The 20,647-nt window shown below is 45.3% G+C and overlaps 1 protein-coding gene across 2 annotated transcripts in view; it reads left to right on the plus strand.

The window, feature by feature from the left end:
- The window catches only part of arl15a (ADP-ribosylation factor-like 15a), a 109,047-nt gene that overhangs the window by 47,639 nt on the left and 40,761 nt on the right, over positions 1–20,647 (plus strand). For both annotated transcript variants that reach the window (XM_036527047.1, XM_036527045.1), the window contains exon 4: positions 6,079–6,287. In XM_036527047.1, the coding sequence (XP_036382940.1) occupies positions 6,079–6,287 (209 nt within the window). The remainder of the gene's footprint in view (positions 1–6,078; positions 6,288–20,647) is intronic.

The raw sequence follows: 20,647 nt of genomic DNA on the forward strand, positions 1-20,647 counted from the left end.
CTGTTCTTTATTTGTAGCTTTCACAGAGATTTTGTGTGTGTGTGTGTGTGTTTTTTTTTTTTTTCAGGGATAGTTAGTTGTGTGGGAGACCTTTTCCTCTGGGAGACCTTATATTTCAGTTTGGCTACTTTATGGTTTACTGGAGTTCAGAATTCGGTGTTTGGACTTGGATTTATCACAAGAGCTTTTCCGTCACCATAAACTAGAGGTCTGCTGACTACTGCATTACAGGTGTGACAGCAAGGTGTCATGAGGAAGAAAATGTACAAAATGTGAATGGGTTCCAAAAATGTATTACTAACCATACAACTGCATGTAGTATGTTATTAATTTAGCTATGCCTTTCTGCCTGGCTTTGCAGTTTAATGACATCAGCAAGGCTCTTATGCGTAATACTTCTGTGTAGAGTGGAATTCAAAAGTCCGTACAAACAGTTCCTTATACAGTAAAACAGTGTGACCCACTGTATACAGCATATGTTTCTGTCAGTGTTTCAGACCTCAAAGGTTCTGAAAATGTGAGAGGTTCAGGGGTGTGAAGAAGCACGCCATCGGACGAGCGGGATTCATCTGTTTGTTTAAGATGAACATCGTTGACTCTCCGTGATGGTAAATGTGTCAACATTGGAAGCGCACTTCTAGCACTGAGGGGACCCCCTGCCCTGTCAGGAGAGGCTGCGTCTGAGGCTGTCGCTGCAGCTTCATTAGAGTCCTCCTCCCCTGCCCCAGAAAGTCTGTTTTCTGTTAAAGGGACTTCAAAGAAGGTCGCCTTGACTGGAGTTCAACAATGGAAGTAAAACTAGGATTAGCAACATGTTTGTGTTCCACCAGAGAAGCAGCTCGAAGAGTCTGAAACCGGGAAATGACATAGTTAAACGTCCCCCTTGTTGCGCTTGAAGTGGGAAGGAATTGTCGTTCTCGGATGTCATCGGTGTCCATATCACAGAGATGCGGCGGTAACTAAATCATGACAAACGCGACATTCCGCCGGCAAGATAAAATTACAAATTTTGTTTTCGGTTAACGTGAGGAGTCCACGAAAGACACAGCGACTGTGAGCTGTAATGCTGCAGCATATCGGAACCCAATAGGTGAAGAGACTGAATTAGTAGCTCTAGAATGAGGTCAAACAGTCTTTTACTTCCCCTCAATCACTCTCACTGACCAGCCAGGAGGAGGGAGTCGATTAAGCATTCCCTTTCTTTTGGTTTTGTGTACTTTTCAGACCTTTGCCTCTGTAATAAAGAGTTATTTGTTTCTGACTTCATATTTTCATACATTAGTGTGTAACCCATTCAGGTATGTTCGTGGAAGAGTAAGCATATTTTACCTCACGTATTGCCAGTTGTAAAAACATTTTAAGTCTCCTAATACGCTGTATAAATACATCATGGTTTGAGTGCAGTGAGTTTAATGTTGTTCCCTTTCCACTTCACTGGACAGGGCACTTCACAGTACAGTACCAGGCAGTATTGATTTCCCATCATGAACACTTGGTATTTACCAGTCAGTGCAGAATTACAATTTCATTAAAAGCTTCTGCGGTCAAACTTACTGCAGATGTTCTACAGGATAGGATCAGTCTGGGGTCTGACTGACATCTTAATGACTCTGGCATTGAAGAGGCTGAGAGAGGACTTTCCCAGGCCTTCATGGTTATTACTGGGGAAGGTTTTTTTAAAAGAAAAAAAAAGTTAGAAAAAAAATGCTTGCATAGAAAACTTACATGTAGTCCTGCAGTCAACTGAGATAATTTTGCAGTGGTTTCCTGGGTCCACATGTACAGTTAGCAAGCCTGGACTTTGCAAAACCCTGAAAAGCATATTGCAGGCATAATTCAATTGTTGCAGGATTTATTAGTTGCAAGCATGTTTATTGGTAGATTTTTTAAATGGTCCTGTGATTTATTTTTGCTTTTCACAGTGGCTATGCCTGCCCAGGTCTGTCAGGTCCCCACAATAATGCGAGTGTCCTGTGCTGTTACACACAAGGACTACAACAGTCCGCACCTAACTTAGTGTGATCAACCATGATAAAAATTGCAATACAAGAAATATGGGATAGGTATAAATGTATGGCTGACATAAGAGTAAATGTACTCTGTACATTGTGCAATGAGTAAAAAATTTACATTTTTTCTCAGTTGATTTGATACAATGTTCAAAACACTGGGGTAAAGTGCAAAGCACATCAGTCCAAATGCCCAACTGACATGCAAAAGCCAAGCCGAAGCATCGGGCAAGGTACTTAACCCAGATGACCTCAGTAAATATCCAGCTGTATAAATGGATAACCTGTAAAAAAAAAAAGAAGAATATGTAAGCTCTTTAAGCTTGTCTGGCAGACGATGAGAACATCTGCTGAGCAAACGTAATGATGAATAATGTAATGGCATTCATGTGGTCCAGATCGGATCCTCTCTGCGTGGACACATTTGGTGCAGCTGCGGGGCAGATTTGGATGGGTCCGCCACTGCGGGTTGCTCTGGTCACCGCCCCTGCCCGGGTCAGATCATTAAGGTTTAGTGGATCTGGCACACCGGTAGCTAAAGCCACTCTCCTGCTGACACGGTTGCAGGGCTGCTGTCCTCGAGTGTCCCGTGTCCTGCAAGCCGTGTTACATCACAGCCCTTTAAAGTTTCAGCCTAACAGCTGAGGCTGTTGTGTGCTGTTTGTTCCAAGTTTGTGTTGCGGTAGCTTCTTTTCAGATCGAGTGATTGCAGTGTTTGCAGTTAGGGCAGAAATAATGAAACTGTGAGGTGACCTGGGCTTGATAATCCCATGTTCAGGCAGGGTGCAGAGTTCCAAGAGAGGCTAGTAGGTCACCCAGAGATGACTGCTTCCTTCTTAGGAGCCTAAGGAGGCTAGAAACCAAGCTGAACTCCTGAGGCACAAGGCAAAGATTAGAACTGACACACTAAAGCGTCCTTGAATAAATATTGTCTTTATTGCAAAATAAGCCAAAATGGGTAACGTCAGGTCACAGGTAAGCAGTTCTGTGGAAGTGCTTTAAGAGGAACTGATTTTGGGACCAGCATCAGCACCCAGGGGTTGTACCTTTTTAGCTATGTGTCCCTGTCTGTACTCCATTAAGATTCTTTAACCCACAGTCATCAATGATTCTCACGGCCATATTATTAAGCAGTACTATAAACCTTATTACCTACTGTTGTAAACACCTTCATACACCTTAGTGGATCTTCTGTGGTTTTTTAAAGTATCTCGAAACATATTAGTTTGAATAAGTTTTGATTTCCAATCCCAGGTGTCTGAAACATGAGCCTCTTTCACACGAACAATGCTGGCAAAATACCAGCATTGAAATGCTTGCATTGCTCAGTGAAATTCATACCACTGACAAATTCTTCATAATCACATTCTTATTCTTAGTACTACTCTTTCGTTTTTATTCAGTTATATCACTGAAAATCAATGTTTCTATAATTTTTTTTGTCTCCTTTCCCCAAGAAACTAATAGAACAAAGAGATATGATCATGAAACGGTCCTACCTTCCTTTTCCTGAACTTTAAGGAAGTCAACTTTGAAACTTTATCCAGTGCAACAGTGTTAACTGATGGAATTGGACGTGGAACTTTAAAAAACTACATAAACATAAAGGAAGAATCGGCTTTGGAGGTGTAGTCTGAATTTAGACTGCTTGAATGTTTTCCCTTTCTCACCCAAATTTTTGTAAATGCCAATTATGCATTAGGTATGCTTCACCTGCACTCATGCGCGGGCCCAGAGTGTAGCCAGTACACAAGCATGCAAACTGAGAGCAGCACAACAAGAAAACCCTGCCCTGCCCTATCCCTACCACCATGGACCAATGGCTGTTTGTTTTGTCGCTAGGGGCTCCTGGTCGACAGGTGGTGCAGCTGGGTTCAAACATGTTCAGCTTGTGCTCGGAACAAGCACCTTAACCGTCCGAGCTTCACTCACTTTTATTTTTGAAGTTTGTGACTGAACTGGAATCACTCTTCAACGATCAAGCCAAACGTGCTGCAAAACAGAACAAATGACATGGCTGCCAAAAGTGGAATTGTTTGGAGAGGAAGTCAAAGAAGAAGAAGAAAAAAAAAACAGCCCAAATTTGCTAGATGTTCATAATGAGAATGACTCCTTGTTCCTTGGCTGTTTGCCTGTAAGCCTGAGCTGCACTGACAGTCAAATTAATGTAGGGGAGACATCAGAGAATGAGTCATTTTTTTGAGCATGTAGGTCTCTTCCTCAAATTATTTACACTAACAAATAAAGCTGTGGTGCACTGAACCTCGGTGAGCGGATCTGTGCACCCAAATTACCACAGGCAAGAGGAACCATATGTGCACTTTAAAGTACAGGCATTTGAACTACGCTGTAGAGTTACCAGTGGAATCCACTCTCGGAAATACCCATCCATGGCAATTTAATAACTCGCAGGGTACCGATGTCAGCTTTGAAGAAAACCTTTGTGTTGAGTGTGGTAAATTTGGACACTCATTTCCCTGTGGAACCGCGTAGCAGGAGTCAAAGTTGGCCGCCAATGATGATGTTTGTAAAGTATATCTCTGTGATTTCTTTTTTAAAAAAGTTGAGATGTCACAAAATGAATTTGCGGAAACAGTCAAGTAAAGCGGAAGAGTTAAATACCAAAGCTCTCTGTTCTTTCTTTCAGTTGAATGCTTCTGAATACTTGGATGGTTTTTCTCCTGGGGTTTTTGGGTGTTTTTAAGAGTGTCTGTTTTCTATTACAAATACTTGCTTCCATATCTTCACATCAAATGTCCTCTCCGGCTTCTTCACAGTCTCTTCAAATACCAGTTTTATTCACTGTGATTTGGAATCAAAGGATGAAAATGAGTTTTCTTTGATTTATCAAGGAATCAAATGTATCACGTGTCTGAAATATTCCACATGGAAGGGACTTGAATTAATGTGGCATTTGCAGTGTTGTAGTCAATGAGTGGCTTAGTTTGCTTTTTGAATTGCTTTACTTTATGTTGCGGTATGTTTAAACATGGGATATTAGTTCAAAATTGGAAAGGCTCATATGCTCTTTTCAAATTGTTTGCAGAAATGTGCACATCATTTTTGTGCTATTGAGGCTTGGCCATTATTAAGAAGATGGGGAAAACACCTTGCTATGATACTTCATCCCCTGGTTGCTTGTTGGCTGGTTTCGCACACCCATGTTTGGCAAGAGCCATAAACTTTAATTTTCCAAATGGAGCCTGTTCTGAAATCATTCTGTCATTAGAAAGCTGAGGCTGTCCAAAAAGTGAATATTTCTAAGATGTATTCATAAGCACAAACATGTGCCCTTTTAAGTGAGTAACATGCATTCATTGTAATACTCCTGCGTGGTTTATGTAACTGTGAGTATGTACTTATTGTTTTTGAGTGGGGTTTTCCTTATTTGCTTGTCTTAGCTTGCTGTGGCCCAGTAGTTTAGAGAAGGTGACCTCATGAATTAGTTAGCAAAACCACTATTTTCTTTCCCACTGCATTTTTTCTATTCTTTTTGACCGCTTTGACAGGTGTGGGAAATGGTGATATTCGTCACTGGCTGTTTTAAATGTCTGAATCATCCTGTTCTGACATCATTGAAACAAATCTCCAAACAAAGGTTAAAACCCTGCCTGTCAGAGATCGCAGTCAGCATTTTGACAGAGAAATTGCTTCAGGCATGAACAAAGACAAAAGTGAGCCAGAAGCCAAGCTGTGAGGACAGTGCTTCGAGCCTCTAGCAGTTCACCTTTGCCGGTGATGTCTGTCATGTTTCTCTGAGTGTGACTCATGACAGAGGTTTGAAAGTGAATGGGAATAATTGGCTTAGGAGGGAAAACAACAATAGCCTTGTGTGATTCAGAAGTGCGTCAGGCACTGATTCCATCAGTGTGTTGCTGAATTAACTTCGATTTCTGTGTTAGAATAGCGTTACACAGGGCAACTGTGGTGTTCTGATTCCATAGTTACCATAACACCAATGTTTACGTTGACATCAGAATAGACATCAACATGACGTCGCCATTGGTGGGAATGTGCATGACAAATGGCCGAGGTAATGACTCGCGTTGTGCGCGTCTCTCTCTCCAAGGAGCCGACAACATCAAGAAGTACTGGAGCCGCTACTACCAGGGGTCGCAGGGCGTGGTCTTCGTCCTGGACAGCGCCTGCTCGGAGGAGGACCTGGAAGTGGCGCGGGCGGAGCTCCACTCGGCCCTGCAGCACCCCCAGCTCTGCACGCTCCCCTTCCTAATACTGGCCAACCACCAGGACAAGCCCGCGGCGCGCTCAGTGCAGGAGGTAACAGCCCGCACCAAATAGTTTCCTTGTTCTTTTTAATTCGAAGGCTGACCGACAGTGGTGAAAACTTGTAACTAGAGAGCCAAGCTTTTCCTGTAAGCAATTATTTAGTTTTTTTTTTTGTGTTTTGCTGGCTAGATAGAATTGTTAGCATTGTTGCTTTGTGTGTCTTTTCTCTTATTTTGTTGTTGTTTCGTGTTAGCTGTCAGGGACACTTAGCCTTTTTTGGAAAGGGCAAAAGAAGCTCCTCGGGAAAACAATGATTCCAGGTCTGCTGTTTCTCATTGTTTCTCATCTATCACCTCGCCACTTCGGTAGCGCTACGTGTGCTTTGGTCAGGAGGCAATTTTCCACACCAAATATAGCTATTGATGGCATAAAGGTTTCCCTCGAGGTTGTCTGCCCTGCACGCACATGTTCTGAAGTGTTGGTGTTGAGGGTTGAGGGTGTGCCGTTGCGACGGGGTTGGGGGCCTTCGACAGTCTTCGTTCACACGGAATCACACGGTGTTCATCGTCTCCAGCCCGCGTTTTGGCGTGTCACTCTCCGTCAGAGGGGCTCCCCCGGTGGGCGGTCTGCAGAGAGGGACGGGGGTGAGCGTAAACACCCCTGGGATGAGGGCTTGAGTAATGGCCTCTTTCCACGCTCTGAGGAAATCCAGGGCGAGTGAGTCTTCTCTGAAGGGAGGGGGGCATGCGGCACATGTGCGAAACTGTCAAACATCCGTGCTTTTGAGCATTGCTCTCCTCTCAGATGACCAACACAGTGATGAGCACATACCTAAACAGAACAGTCACCAGTAGAGAAAGTCCAATGGCAAGCAATCAGTGACATATGTTAAGGCGTGCAAAACAATATTTTTGTTTTCTGTAATGCTAGAACAGCTATGTCTGGCTTCTAATGTCAATACGGAGTGTAAATGTACAAAAGGCAAAGGGGAAATTACTGCAGCAGCCGTTGTGCAATGTGCCTCTGAGTTCATCTAAGTTTTTCAGCTGTGGATATGCAAGAGTCTGAAATCTTCAGCACACATTTCAGAGAGGGTCGAAGTGCATCCTTTCCTGTGGTAAATTTAAAGTAAACCATTGTGAGCTATATGCTACACAGCATTGGCGTTTGTGTGTGAATGACTCAATTTTTCACACTATTGACATGCAGAAACGTTATGAGTATGTTTCTTTCTTCTATGTATAGGGAGATGATTGTCACATTACAGCACTTTTGTCTTATCCATTTGTCTTACCCTGTGGCTTCATGTGCGTCTGCTTTTCTTTGCTGTACTCATTGGTCTTTCACTTCCTATATTTTGTTTTTTGCACCTGTTGCACAGGTCGTTGGCAGGTCTGTTCTCGTCAGCAAAAGGTCCCAGATAGTTCAACAGTGCACGTGTTAATGATCGCCGGTAGACTCCAGATTTCAATAAGAAGGTTTTGCCCACACAAATCCTCTTTGGTGATGTCAAAGCAAGAATCTGTAGAGCACCATCATCCACTAAAACAAAGTAAAAAGTGAAAGCTTGTTACCACAGCAGAAATTCCACATTGTCTGCCTTATGTCCTGTAAAAGAGAGTATTAAGTTCAGTAAGAAACCCACATCTGAGCATCTCTCGTGATCTAAGCGGTTTCAGATCTGTCTCAGTTCATGGCCTTCGAGGGAACAGGGCCTTATCTGAGACAGCGAGCTCGGAGCCCCAGACCCGCCAACCACAGGACGGGTCATCGTCAGGCTCCAGGAAGTTGCAAAGTGGAATTGTCTCCGATTTGCCCACGTGGTGACACTCCTCTTGGGTGGCTACGGGGAGCGGGGGGACCCAGGGGAACACTGGCTTCCTGCCACAGATAAGAACAGAGACACACGTTTCCATTTACTGCCCCTGTGAACCACAGACCAAGACGATGGCTGCCGTGTCACGCCACGCCAAACCACACAGGAGGTGACCGACGGCAGCGTCCGCTGGCGGCGTTGGCTGTCAAGTCACCCTCGAAAACATTAATTGTGAGCAGTGACAAAAAAAAAAAAAAAAACTTGTTGACAACCACAGAGATTCCATGTGCGGCACCTGTGAGGTCGCTGTGTGGTTCTGTTTATGGGTGAGAGACTCTGTGGTGGGATGTTTTGGCTATCTGCCTCCTTTCATTACCTACTCAGGTTTCAAACGGCAGACTCGGTAAATGAGGAGTCGGGGGGGCGGGGGCAATTGTGGTTAGTTATTGATAACTGAACTGAGAGTCGAAGTGCGTGCTGAAAATGAATTCAGACAAGCATGCCCAGAGAGAAAGGAAGTATGTAGCCATTTGCTCTTTGTAAATAAGCGATGACAATAAATCATTTACAGATGCTGCTTAAGGTACACGCACAGCTCTGGAGCCTGTTGTATAAAGGGTTGTGTGCGTTGAAAAGGAACGTGAACGTCTAGGTTTGAGAAGAACTTGTTCTGTGGACTTTTAGTCTGCAGTCTTTGCCCTGTGACGTAATGATGCTTCTGGGACCACAGTGTACATGTACAGCATTTAGCACCTTGGTACAAAGAGGTATGTCCTACATGACCTCATCCAGTCTGGATAGGTCATCGGCGTTGTCATGGATACCCTTGAGGTAGTTAAGTTAAGAGTCTGTCCCAATCATCCGGTGTATACTCATTATAATTACCCCATTAGCAAGTGTAAATATGTAAGCAAGTTCATTATGGCTGCTTCTCTCATTTTATTTCCTTTTTAATTTGTGTGTGTGTGCTGTGTGTGTTTGTTGCTTGGATTCAGCGTGGGCTGATGTGGACCCATTTTAGATGTTTGCAAACACCAGTACAGGCAATGTCAACTTAGAGAGGGTGACTAATTTAGCCACATGCCTTCATTTAATGGCAGACAGTTTTATGTCAAACATGCCATTTGTTTCACAGTGGGAGCGAAGGCCTGTTTGTTTCAGTATCTCTCACACATGGTCGCAGATCCGCAGTATCAGGACTGGAATGTCTCCCACCTTTTAGTCATCCAGGAGAGACCGCTCCCGCGGCGTCGCCATGCGTTTTCCTTTTGAAGGAGCTAGGGGCACATGACTAACCAGCGGCACGCGTGACTCATGCGCGCATGTACGCGGTGGCCGCCCCGACGGCTGGAGCCGCGCAGACAGGGGGGTTCATGGGAATTTCCCCACTCCGGCGTGTTCCGTCGGAGGACTGGAGCGAGCGCGCGGTGCTGACGGAAGGTGACTCACTGCTCCAGATGCAGGATATCAGCGCGGGTTCGAAAGGTGGGGGTTTGCCTGTTTCACGTTAACCGCTGCGGATTTCCGGTGCGGGAGTCTCCGGAAAGTGGGTCACCTCCACCTCCAGACGCAAGCTCAAAGGAGTGAGCATTTGGGTGTTTGCGTCACTCTTGCTTGTGCTTTCTTCTGTCACCCCCCAGTCCAAGTGATGTCATCGTGGCATCCTGTACGCAAGAGAAGCATTGTGTCACACAGTCCCACAAAGCAAATCGGTGATATATTAGCACCAAAATCTTAGTAAAATGTCAGATACTGTAAGTTGCTGGTGTTATTGCAGAGTTTAGTTACCTTCCTGCTCAGATTTCGCTGTAACTTTTTCAAGAGCTTAGTCATCCTTTTCGCAAACTCATGGTATGTGTGAATCACAGTATCTTTTACCTCACCTCACCGAAGTAGGGTTATCTTTTTGGAAAGTTTGGAAACACATTGCGTTTTCATGAATCATTCAAGCATCTCGTTGAAAGGATTTCCTTGTGGGCGGTAGCGCTGAATGTTAAATGAAAACGATACAATGAAGCACACCCCCACCCCTCGCACCCCTCTTGTGCGTGTTGAAAACCGGCAATGAATTCTGCTCTGAGTTTGATTGAGGAATTTCCTTTCCACGGTAAGTGTGGCAGGTCTTTCGCCACAGTTGAAAGCTCGACTCGCATCGTTGTAACAGGAGAGGTAGCATCCACCTCCTAGCTGCTTCCTGACTTGTTGAAGTGTTTCCGCGGTCGAACACTGCCCCCTTCGAGCTCAACCACGGCCAAATCTCAGCTAGGACGGGGCCTGAGGCACGGAGCGCTGGCGTCAGGCCATGTCCTTCCCCGTCAGAAGCGCGGTACCCGCGGCGGGTACCCGCGTACCCGAGGGTGCTGCTCCGGCCGAGCTGAGATCCGATCCCGGATGAGACGGTGGAGGAGTGGGGGAGCGAGAACAGATTTAGTGCAATGAGCGAGCAGCTTGGCTGCAGAGACCAGGCAGTGAGCCAGCTCAAGCTGCTCGGATGCCTGCAGTGGCGTGTGCAACACGTGAACGCTAAGTAGCTGATTGGTGCAGAGAGATCATGGATTGAGCAAGGGCGGTGCTGACAAGCCCTAGTATTGTTCAAACCGCCCCTGCCCCCCCACCCCCCCCCCCCCTTTCCCCAATCCCACCCCCATGAGATTCTGTTCTGGATTTATTAAAGCCCCCTGTCCATCCCGCCATGTTGCGAAACAAGTATTTGATTGGCAGAGGATGTCGATGCAGCCCAAGGGAGCCTGGGATTCCATTCCCCTCCACCCGCATGTGGATTGGCTTAAGTCTGCCTTGCCAGAGTTTGTTATTGGATCACAACATCTGAGATGAGACCTAATTATTAGCTGGGCAGCACAGCAATAGTCATCTATATAGTGTGTCTCTTCTGTGCCTGTCATGTATTAAAAATCACATTAAAACATACATCACTCTGTGATTATGATGTGGTACCTGACAGAGTACTATAACATATGCATAATAGAGTCAAAGGAGACTCTAAAACCATGTGTGGTCCCAGTGAACCATTGTGCTGGCCATTTTTCTTTTCTGCCGCAATTACATCGTTCACAGTTCAGTTGAAACCGTTTTTTTTTTTTTTCTTCATTCCTCTTGTAGCTGCCTTTTAAAAAGCGTTTCCTTATTCTCTCATGAATATTCACATTACAGGACCACAGAGTGAAAGGCCCTAATACGACGTGGACAGATGTGCTGCGGATTTAGTTACCGCCGCTGGCGGCCCCCCGATTGATGAATTGGTCGCTTTGCGTCCGCCCCTGAGCCAGCCCCCGCCGGTGGACAGAAAAACAGGACCCGCTCGTGCACGGCGGACTCCCCAGCAGATCGGGTATTTATTGGCACGGTTTAGCACATTTTTATGACATAATATCAGCGGCTTTTGGTGTTTGGGCACTGGCGGAACACGTTTAATATGGCTCTGTGGGGCTGTAAAGCCTTCAGTGGCCCCCTCTGTGTAATGTGTTTTTCGGGGGTGGCGTGGGACAGAATTCCTTGTTGACATCCATCTCCTGCTGTTGGGGCCCGAAGGGTGGGGCAGGGGGATGGGGGGAGTACCCACCATGTGTTGATCTAACACCTCAACAAAGCAGGTCTGTTTGGACGCCGGCCCGGCGGACCGCTCTCGGGGCGTGTCTCGTTTCACGAGCGCTTCCCGCCGCTTTCTCCTGCGTCTCAGGGGCCTGGGCTCCGAGAGTTATCTCAGGACAGGGCCGGACTTGCGAGGACTTCATTCACCCCAGGACGTCGACCACTGGATTGAGAGGGGGGGGGGGGGGTGGGGGGGGGGGCGTGCGGTTTGTTGACATCACTTCAAAGCGGAGAGGGTACGCTGCCGCAAGATCCCGGTCCCCTAGAAAAGAGCTGTGTCAATGCAGCTTTCAGCTGTCCTTTATGCTCCAGTTCAGTGAGAAGAAAACAATGCCTGTTATGAGTTGCCGTGCATCTGTTTTGTGTATAACAAAGTTAAAACTTATGTGGTCGTCCACTGTGGTAAAGCTATGCCACACAGGCAGAAAAGCATTCAAACAGTATCTTATGGGACCTTTTCATCTTCCAGAAGAGAGCAATATTTTCATTTCTGCCAAATTTCGTTTGAGTTTATTCTCCGTTTGCCGTAATATACGGCACCAGTTACACCATAAACACAGCAGTTAGATAGTATTCTGCTTAATCTCTGTCCCAGAGAAGAAGAAGAAAGGAGAAAAAAAAAAAGATCGATCATTCAGAACGACGTTGACATCTTTCCCGTCGGAACGAAACCAAGTTTATGTCATTTGTTTGTTTCATTGCCTCAGAGGTGTTTGGCCTAATCCTGGTGGGGCGTCCTGGAAAATTAGTGGCAGAAATGTTTCTCTTTCAGGAGGACTTCTTTATTTTTCCTCCGGGAATCGCTGACTGGCGTCGACGCGCTCACATTCCAAGAGGGAGCGCAACCCTTCGTTTGTTTGTCGAAACGCAGGCAAACACTTCGTTTTCATTTGACACTCGATGATGCATCGTTTTTTTTTTCCCTCCTTTTTTTTTTTCTTTTTCTCTTTTCTGTTTTTATTTCCATTTGGAATCGGCCCGGCCTCGATAAAACCCTAGGCGCCACCGAAAAAAGGTAAGATCCAAGGACCTGTTTCGGTCATTACGGCCGCCTGCGCGGGGAGGGTTTGGACGGCTTGCCCGGCCCGACAGGCAGGCCGCGGCCCGAGCAGCTGAAGGATTCGCCGTCGCTCTGAATGGCTGCGCCGGCCCCCCCGGTCTGCAGCAGCAAGTGGAAGCGGCGAAATGTGCTGCAGCCGGATCCTCTTTCCATCCCGTGGGCTGCGGAATGGGCCACGGCCAGGACGGCCACCCGGTGGTGGAGCACCACAGTTCCTGTGGTTGACCCCTGTGCTGAAGTGAAGGAAGCTACACGAGCATGCGGTTGGGTGTGAGGGAGAAGAATCTCTGCGTGTCTACTGTGCTGGGATGAAGTCAGCCTTGGCTGCTGGCCCTACAGTTTAACCCCTTTGGAGGAATGTCCTTGCAATATTATACATCATTCGCCTCAATATGCTTTGCTTCTCATCGGGGTTTTGATCTATAATTCATTATAGCATTATTTATATGCTTGGCGGACAGTCTCATCCGGGCCAGCACAGCTTATAGTACATGTTATGCATTACCCATACATTCAGCTGGATGTTTACGGAAGCAAGGCAGGCTAAGTGTTTGCCCAGGGGATCTTTCCATTGCAAGTCCAGTTCACTTACCGCTGCTCTACACCACCACCAGAAAGATTCCTTCTGAATTCCCTCTGTGTTGGTTGAATCTGAATATCTTTTGTGGGTCACTGCTGTGTCCTTGTGCTGGTGTATCATATACACATATTTGATTAGGCTGAAATGGTGACAGCAAAAGCCTGAAATGGTGGCAGGACACAAACAGTACATAATAAAAATGTGAATTCCAATGTACACAACCCTTTATAAAACTGGCTGGAAAACTGTGCATGTATCTTAAGCAGCATCTGTAACAAGCATTAGTAGAGGGATGGTCTGTATCTGTGGCTGCTGTAGCAGGCCCATTGTGACGTCAGCTGTATGTGTTTGAATGTTCAGATTGCGAACGTTCTATCCATGTCAGTCAGTGGGAAATTTTTTGTTGTAAAATTGTATATATCTCAAAACTATTTTAAGTATTGACACAAAAAGCACCAGCGATGCAGTTCCATACTAGCTTGAAGGCGTTGGCCAAGTTTCGTAAAGCTATATGAGGAGTTACAGAAAATTATACAGAAAATCAGAAACTTCCTCCACTGCAAGTGGAAAAGACGTTTTTGCTAATATCCTCCGTGGGGTTATTAATATTAACAGAAAGGTAGGAAATTGGCATTTACACTTAAAACAAGCACCGTGTTGAGCCCTTGATGTAGTAACACAATCCTCTTCTGTCCTAATGCCTCCATTGTTGCACTCCCAGCAAGGGACTACAGTTCTCATCTTCTCACTTTGCCAGATGCTAACGAGGGCCATCCTTTGAGAAATCCTGGAATGCGTTTCAGATTGGAAATAAACATGCCTGTCTTATTGGCGGGTTAACGACTGTACAAGATCAGGCCATGTTGGAACTTGTGAAGTTATTAAAGTATCACTGAAGAGATACCTGCAGCACAGCTGAATGAAACGCGCTGAACCCACAGAGAAATAACCTGGCCAACACAACCATGACTGAGTTGGGTTGCAATTACCCATCATGCAGTAACTTTCCTGTGCATTCCATAGCAACCCTCTCAGAGCCGCAAGCATTTCTGATGGCTCTGAGTCTGCGCAGAAAATGTTTGAATCACTTCCAGGACGTGGAACCCTATAACTCATTATAGCTCTCCTACGCGGAATGGCCCCCTATCAAGTGGTGACTCATATCAAATTGGCTCCACCAAATCTTTCTGGCTGCTGGCCGCTCACTGCCTAAAGGAATGCGGCCCACACCGTGAAAATTCATGACAAATAATACCTCTGACACGGTCGCTCCAATCTGCTTTACCTTGGCGCGCAGACGGTTTCAAGAGATGTAAATGCAAATATTTCATGTTAGAAAAACATTTGGTCTTTCCGTTGGGAAAATTTGGGTCTCATGGAATGCTGTGTTGTGGGGAATTAGGGTCCCTGCGTAAAGCCAATGAACAATTTCTTTGTGAACCCTGTGTACAACAATGATAAATCGGGTTTGGGATTTCGGGAGGCTTGACTCAGTGGCAATTTATTTTAGATTTGGTTGGACTCCGGAGCGGGAATGGGGGGCTGGTGGGAATTCACGCTGCACTTTATGTATGTTTGACAGACAGTTTCTGTTCTTCATATCTTCATTACTGCTGACACCAGAGTGAATCGTTCCATGGCGTTTCCCTCAGCCTCAGTCTAATTTAGGCATTTTCCCTCCACAGGACTTAAAAATGGCAGCTAGATAATGGCAGCACTCAGGGATCTCCTCTTGAGGTGCTTTGTCTCTATTATCACGTTCCTGGAATAAAAGGGGGGAAATCCAGCTCTTTGGAGGGCTTTCCTTTTGATCGCTGATCCCCAGTGACCCCTTGCAAGCACTTTTTTTTAATCTCTCATTTGACCTGGATGGATTTTGGAAGCGGGGCAGTCCCGGAGGGCATCCTGGGTCGTTCCACTCGAGTAGAGAGGGTGTAATGAGTTGTAATGTGGGGATGAGAGTGAACAGGCCGGAGAAAAGGGAGAGGGGGAAAGAGGCATTAGCCCACCCTAGATGAGGACCAGTCTGTTCCGCCCAGTAATACCCCCAGCAGAGTACATTCCCCCAGTGACAGAAGACACATCCTGCCAGTAAATATTACTCTCTAAGGCTATCAATAATATGGGATTAAATGTGCCTTTATTCTTAATATTTCCGTTTATGTTCTGTTTCTGATGTTCTTTGGTTTTTTTGCCTTTACATTTCCCTTTTTTATGTGTTTGTTATGTCCTGGAAGTACTGTAACACTTCATGTGCAGAGAACTAAACAAAGCCATGCTGTCTCCTTGTGTCAAGAAGCAGAAAATCAATCTTTTGGAATACTTTTGCTTGAATACTAGTTCATTTTATCTGCTATTTACAGACCATCCATAATCTCTTCTTAATAAGGGTAAGATATCAGTATTTGTGTTCCCGTCTCAGTAAGTTCATGAGTACATTTTGTACACGGTATGTCTATAGGTGTCAGTTTAAGGTAAGACATGTAAAATCTCTCTACAAAAAGCATTTCAATCAGGAGCTGTAAAGTAACTTTTTCGCTTCGTGTTCCAGCTTTTGTAATGTGATGTAATCAGGCTGATGAAAATGTGAATGAATTTGTTGGGGTTGTGAAACAGCAGTGGGACACTCCATCTCCCCTCTGTTTATTTGGGCTCCTTCTGCAGCGAGGCTTGTCCAATGCGTTTCGCTGAAAAGGAACAAACTGTATTTTCCAGATTGGATACACCTTGGGCAGCTCATTATCGGATGAGTCACGAGCACAACAAAAACCTGAGAAACGGACAGAGCTTCTGAGCAGAGCATGGCTGATGCCGAGGTTGACTTTTGACCAGCCGTTTAAATCTATATAAATTACTAAACCTGACAAGCAACATGACAGACTAAAGTACCTATAATTGGTCAATTAGCTATGTCTTCTCAAGACACAAACATTATTCAGATTTGCTTATAATAAAAGGCAGTTGGTTCAAACATTCCATTTGTAATCCGCCCTGAGACTGAACTAAATTGTGGTTAATTACTCAAATAGGCATTTCTGCAACACGTTTTGTGATAAGTGTTCACAGCATCTTCACTGTGTGACTCACACATTTCAGCCTTTGAAACTCAAACCCTGTCTATGCTGACAGTTCTGATCCTGGGATGAATACACCATAAATGTCAGCCAAAACGCTCCAAAGAAATGTCAAGGGTCTGCATTTTAGAGCCAGACAAGATTCAGTTTAATTCTCTGTTTTGCCTCAAACGAGATTTACTAATTAACTTTTTTTTTGTTTCTCTGGCCCGGAGGACATTTGGAACAGTGTCTCGTGGAAAAACAGGATCAAACGTCATCGTGAAGGAAAACTGAGTCAGGAAAACATGCCATTTCATTGAGAAAGTTTATAAGCCCCAGGGCCATTGTCCTGATGCAGGGATTGGAGGACGACATCAATGACATGTTTAAGTGACAGTTTGGACATGACCCGTATTACTGAATCAATATAGTTTACAATTTACTGTTGCAGGGGCATGAATATATCACAAAATAGCCTTTTGGTGTTAACAGTTTTTCAAGTATAATGAGGACCCCTTGACGAGATTGTTGAAAAAAATGCAAGTCAGAGCTGGTAGATGTTTCACAAATTACATAGCTGGTCCCCCTCTCGGCTGTGGTAGTTTTTTTTCTTATTGGAAGCAGTGCTGTATAATGCACAGATTTGGTGATGTATGCGGTGTGGCCTAAGCCTGTAATTCTGTAGTTCTCTTCTGTTGTGAATGTGGAATACAATCAACACGCTTTTCGTCTGTCAGGTATATTGGAGCAAGAATGTTTTGCTCTAAAGTGCATTCCCTGCTATGTGGTCATCTGGCTGCTTGTTACAACCTTGTGACTAAAAATGTGCTTACTTTGCAGTTTATTCTGCAATTTGATTTTTGACTGTACACTACAGTTGTAAGCTGAATTATATTTTGCATGATTTTGAGCAACTTGCTTGGAATACCGTCCCAGAATTTATGCATTAAAATTCATACATTTTCAGAATATTGGTGTGTGTGATTGATAATGCTGGGTGATGGTATTTGGTAGGTCACTCTGCATCTTTCTCTCATTCATCTGTAGAGCTTGTTGTTATTTTGTTTAGAGTCATTGTCATTTGTCATTTATTATTGAGATTTTGCATATGTTACAGACAGCGGTGAAGTCACTACCCCCCTCCATCCAAATACAATTGAATAGATTGCCGTTAAATTTGGCGTTTCATCCATGTTTCATCCGCCTTCAGATGGTTCTGTGAGTCTTTGGCCCCTCAAAGGCTCCTTCTCCTGTTCCCCTGGCCTGTAGTGGACCTGGCATCCTCGAACACCGAAGCATTTGGTAGTGATTTGAGCGGCCTGATTGATTTACGTCCCCGTCCTCCTGTGGGCCTAAGATCGCCGTTGTTTATGTCCTGCACTCCGGTGAGCGGGATGAGTCACTCCTCACGGAGAGTCCAGTAGGCTTAAAGAGGGGCGGAACGTGGGATCTCTGCGGACTGGCGGACGCAGGCCATTCTCGTCTGAGTAGCATCTCTGGCGGCGGACAGGGCCCCCGGGTCGTTACTGTCACGTTTCAAAAGCGCTCTTTCAGGAGAGCCCGCAAGATTAAGACTTCAAGACATCTGTTTGATGGATGCTGGGGACTGGTCACTCAAGTTAGAGCAGAGGGAGTAATTCATCGCTTTTTATAGTGGAGCTGTTACGGCCTGGCTCAGAGGATCATGGAAGAAGATCTTTATAACTGCAGAGCAAAGCCAGAAAGGGAGCTAAACACTGCTCTCTTTCCAGGTACCATTCTTTGTAAATGATATGATTCCACTCCATTGGGACTGCATGAAGGAAAAAGAGAAGGGTTCCATCTAACTGACATTTATGTACCAATTAACCAATAGGTAAAAGAATTATTGTGGTGTGAGGACACGCGCATTTAGCTAAGTAAGAATGCATGTTAACTCGCAGTGAGCTTAATGTCAATTTGTTTATTTTATTCTTCAATTTGCTTCACACAGGGACCCGTGTGAGAGCGCACCACATCTACGTTTTCTTCCCCAAGTGGCTGGGATTCTGTCTGAAGTGTTTGGTATTTGTCTAAATGCCTTGTTTATCTGAAGTAATTATGACTGGCATGTCAGCTCCTCAAAACTGTAGCTGTCCTATATGCAGTCCTTAGTGACAGGGATACTGTAGCAATTCACCAGGTGATGATAGGATATGTCATTTGAATTTTTTCATGTCACCGGCAAAAAAGCTTGTATTTTCTGTGGATTTTGAAGCCTTCGAGACCACTACAGGAAGAAGAATGAAAACAAGTGCTTTATTCAAGTGGGCTCTTACTGGCGATTGATAATTAAGCCTCTTCTACCTGTCTCCAGTCCTCAGGCCTTTCTCCAGATGTGCTCCATTCATCAGGCGCAGCGCACTGCCGGGGCACGCCCATCGGCGCACAGCTGCATCTGCGCCTAGTAACCAAACAGTCAAGTGTTTCATATCAAACAATGGCTGTTCACCGAGTTATGTGTTAGGCAGGCTCTGTTCACCCCTAGGAGCTCTCCTGCACGTTGGCCACACTCTGTTTGCACACGTCAGGGTCTTTTGCAAGCTTTTATAGCCCTCAGCTGGAAAGCTTTGAGGAAAAAACACACATACACATACACACAGGCTGTGTAAGGCCTGGGAAGGAAACCGCAAAGTGCGTGTTTGATACAGAGAGGAAAGCCGCGGCGTTAGGGCAAAATTCTGATAATGACAGACGGAACCCTTCCTGGTCTCCCGGTTGGCTGATCCGGACTTCCTGATCGTATCCAGAGCTGTCAAAGCTCGTCCGTCCACAGGTGCAAGGATCTCAAAGGCACATCGAGCATTTGCGGTTCCTGCCGCTTTGTTATTCAAAGCGAGCCGCCTCACAGCTCTGTGTAAACCCTGGGTGCCAGGAGTGCGGTTTTTTTGAGGCCTGGCCCTCTGGATCTGTAGATCGCCTGAACTGCATCTGTCCATAGGCTAATTCAGTGCGCTGCTCACCCCAAAATTCTCAAGGGCCACGGTGTGGGCGGGCATTTGTTCCGGCCAGTTACTCAACCACCTGATTCAACGGATTGTTGTCTTGATTGACCCGAAGCAGACCCCCCCCCCCCCAAATTCTGAGAGGGCTTAAAGAGAGCTGGAGGACCTCATGGATTGCAGCTTTTTAGGAGCAGACTTAAGGAGTTAGATTCTAGGATGGTGTGAAGTTATAGGCCCTACTTCACTGAGGGGAAAACGACAGGTAGCCAAGCCTGGTTTATGGGGCAGAATTTTATGCATGATTGTGGGGAAAACAAAGTTGTTTGTGTTTCCCGAAACAGACCCGTAGATGTGAGCATTGCCCTCATGAGGTAATGTGGGTCAGGCAGTTAAGTACGCTGGGACTGTGCACTGGCATTGCTCTCAGGTGTGTTTGTTTCTCTAACTGCCTCTTACCCTCTATTACCCAACTATTTTCGGGATCCCCGAGCGCGGCTCTTCTCCTCGCCTCTCCGAGCCGTGTGGATTCCTTCCTGCCAGAACCACCACCAGATGTTGACATTACGTCCACTGCTCGCGTCCTGCCTTTTCTAGGAAACCCGTGGAGCTACGCTTCAGTTGCAATTTCCTCAATAAAACCACTTTATTTGCCAGTGTTTTTTTTTTTGTGCACAGGGCTTCTGTCAGTCAGTTCTGCATAAAACATTATGGTCCAAACTTGTTTTTCCTTCCCGGAAAACAACTTAAAAAATATAGCCAAATTAATTGTGGTTTTAAAAATGACATGGAAGATGTTTTCTACGTTGCCAGACAAGCCGGGTTTGAAAGCGAATGTGTCAGGTATCTGAGTCACTCATTTTTACATGAGCTGTTCATGCCAGAGTGTGCATGCCAGCTGCATACCTTCATGATTTCTTCATGCCTGTCTGTATATAATTGAATACAATTGTAAAAACAAATCATAATTCAGGGATGACAAGTTTGATCTCTGTAAACAGCCCTCTCAACAAAGAGGTCGTTATAATCTTCCACTGTGTTCATTTTGGGTCTGTGTGATTATTGATTGTTGAATTATCGGGAAAGAAACATGATGCCCTATGCTCTGAATTTGTTAGAGCTCATAAGAGAGCCAAAGGCTTATCTGATGCCCACACACTCAGGTACCTTGTGTCATCTTCTGTATGTTGTAAACAATGTATGTCATTTGCCCTGAATCTGTGTTTTACCGCATACCTTAGTGTATTCTGATCTTCAGGCTGAAACCTTGAGTGGCTTTTTTCTGACTTGGCTCAGTGGTCCTATAGGCTGAGCCTCAATATGTCAGTTA

This window comes from Megalops cyprinoides, chromosome 4 (genome assembly GCF_013368585.1).
Source record: "Megalops cyprinoides isolate fMegCyp1 chromosome 4, fMegCyp1.pri, whole genome shotgun sequence".
NCBI lineage: Eukaryota > Metazoa > Chordata > Actinopteri > Elopiformes > Megalopidae > Megalops > Megalops cyprinoides.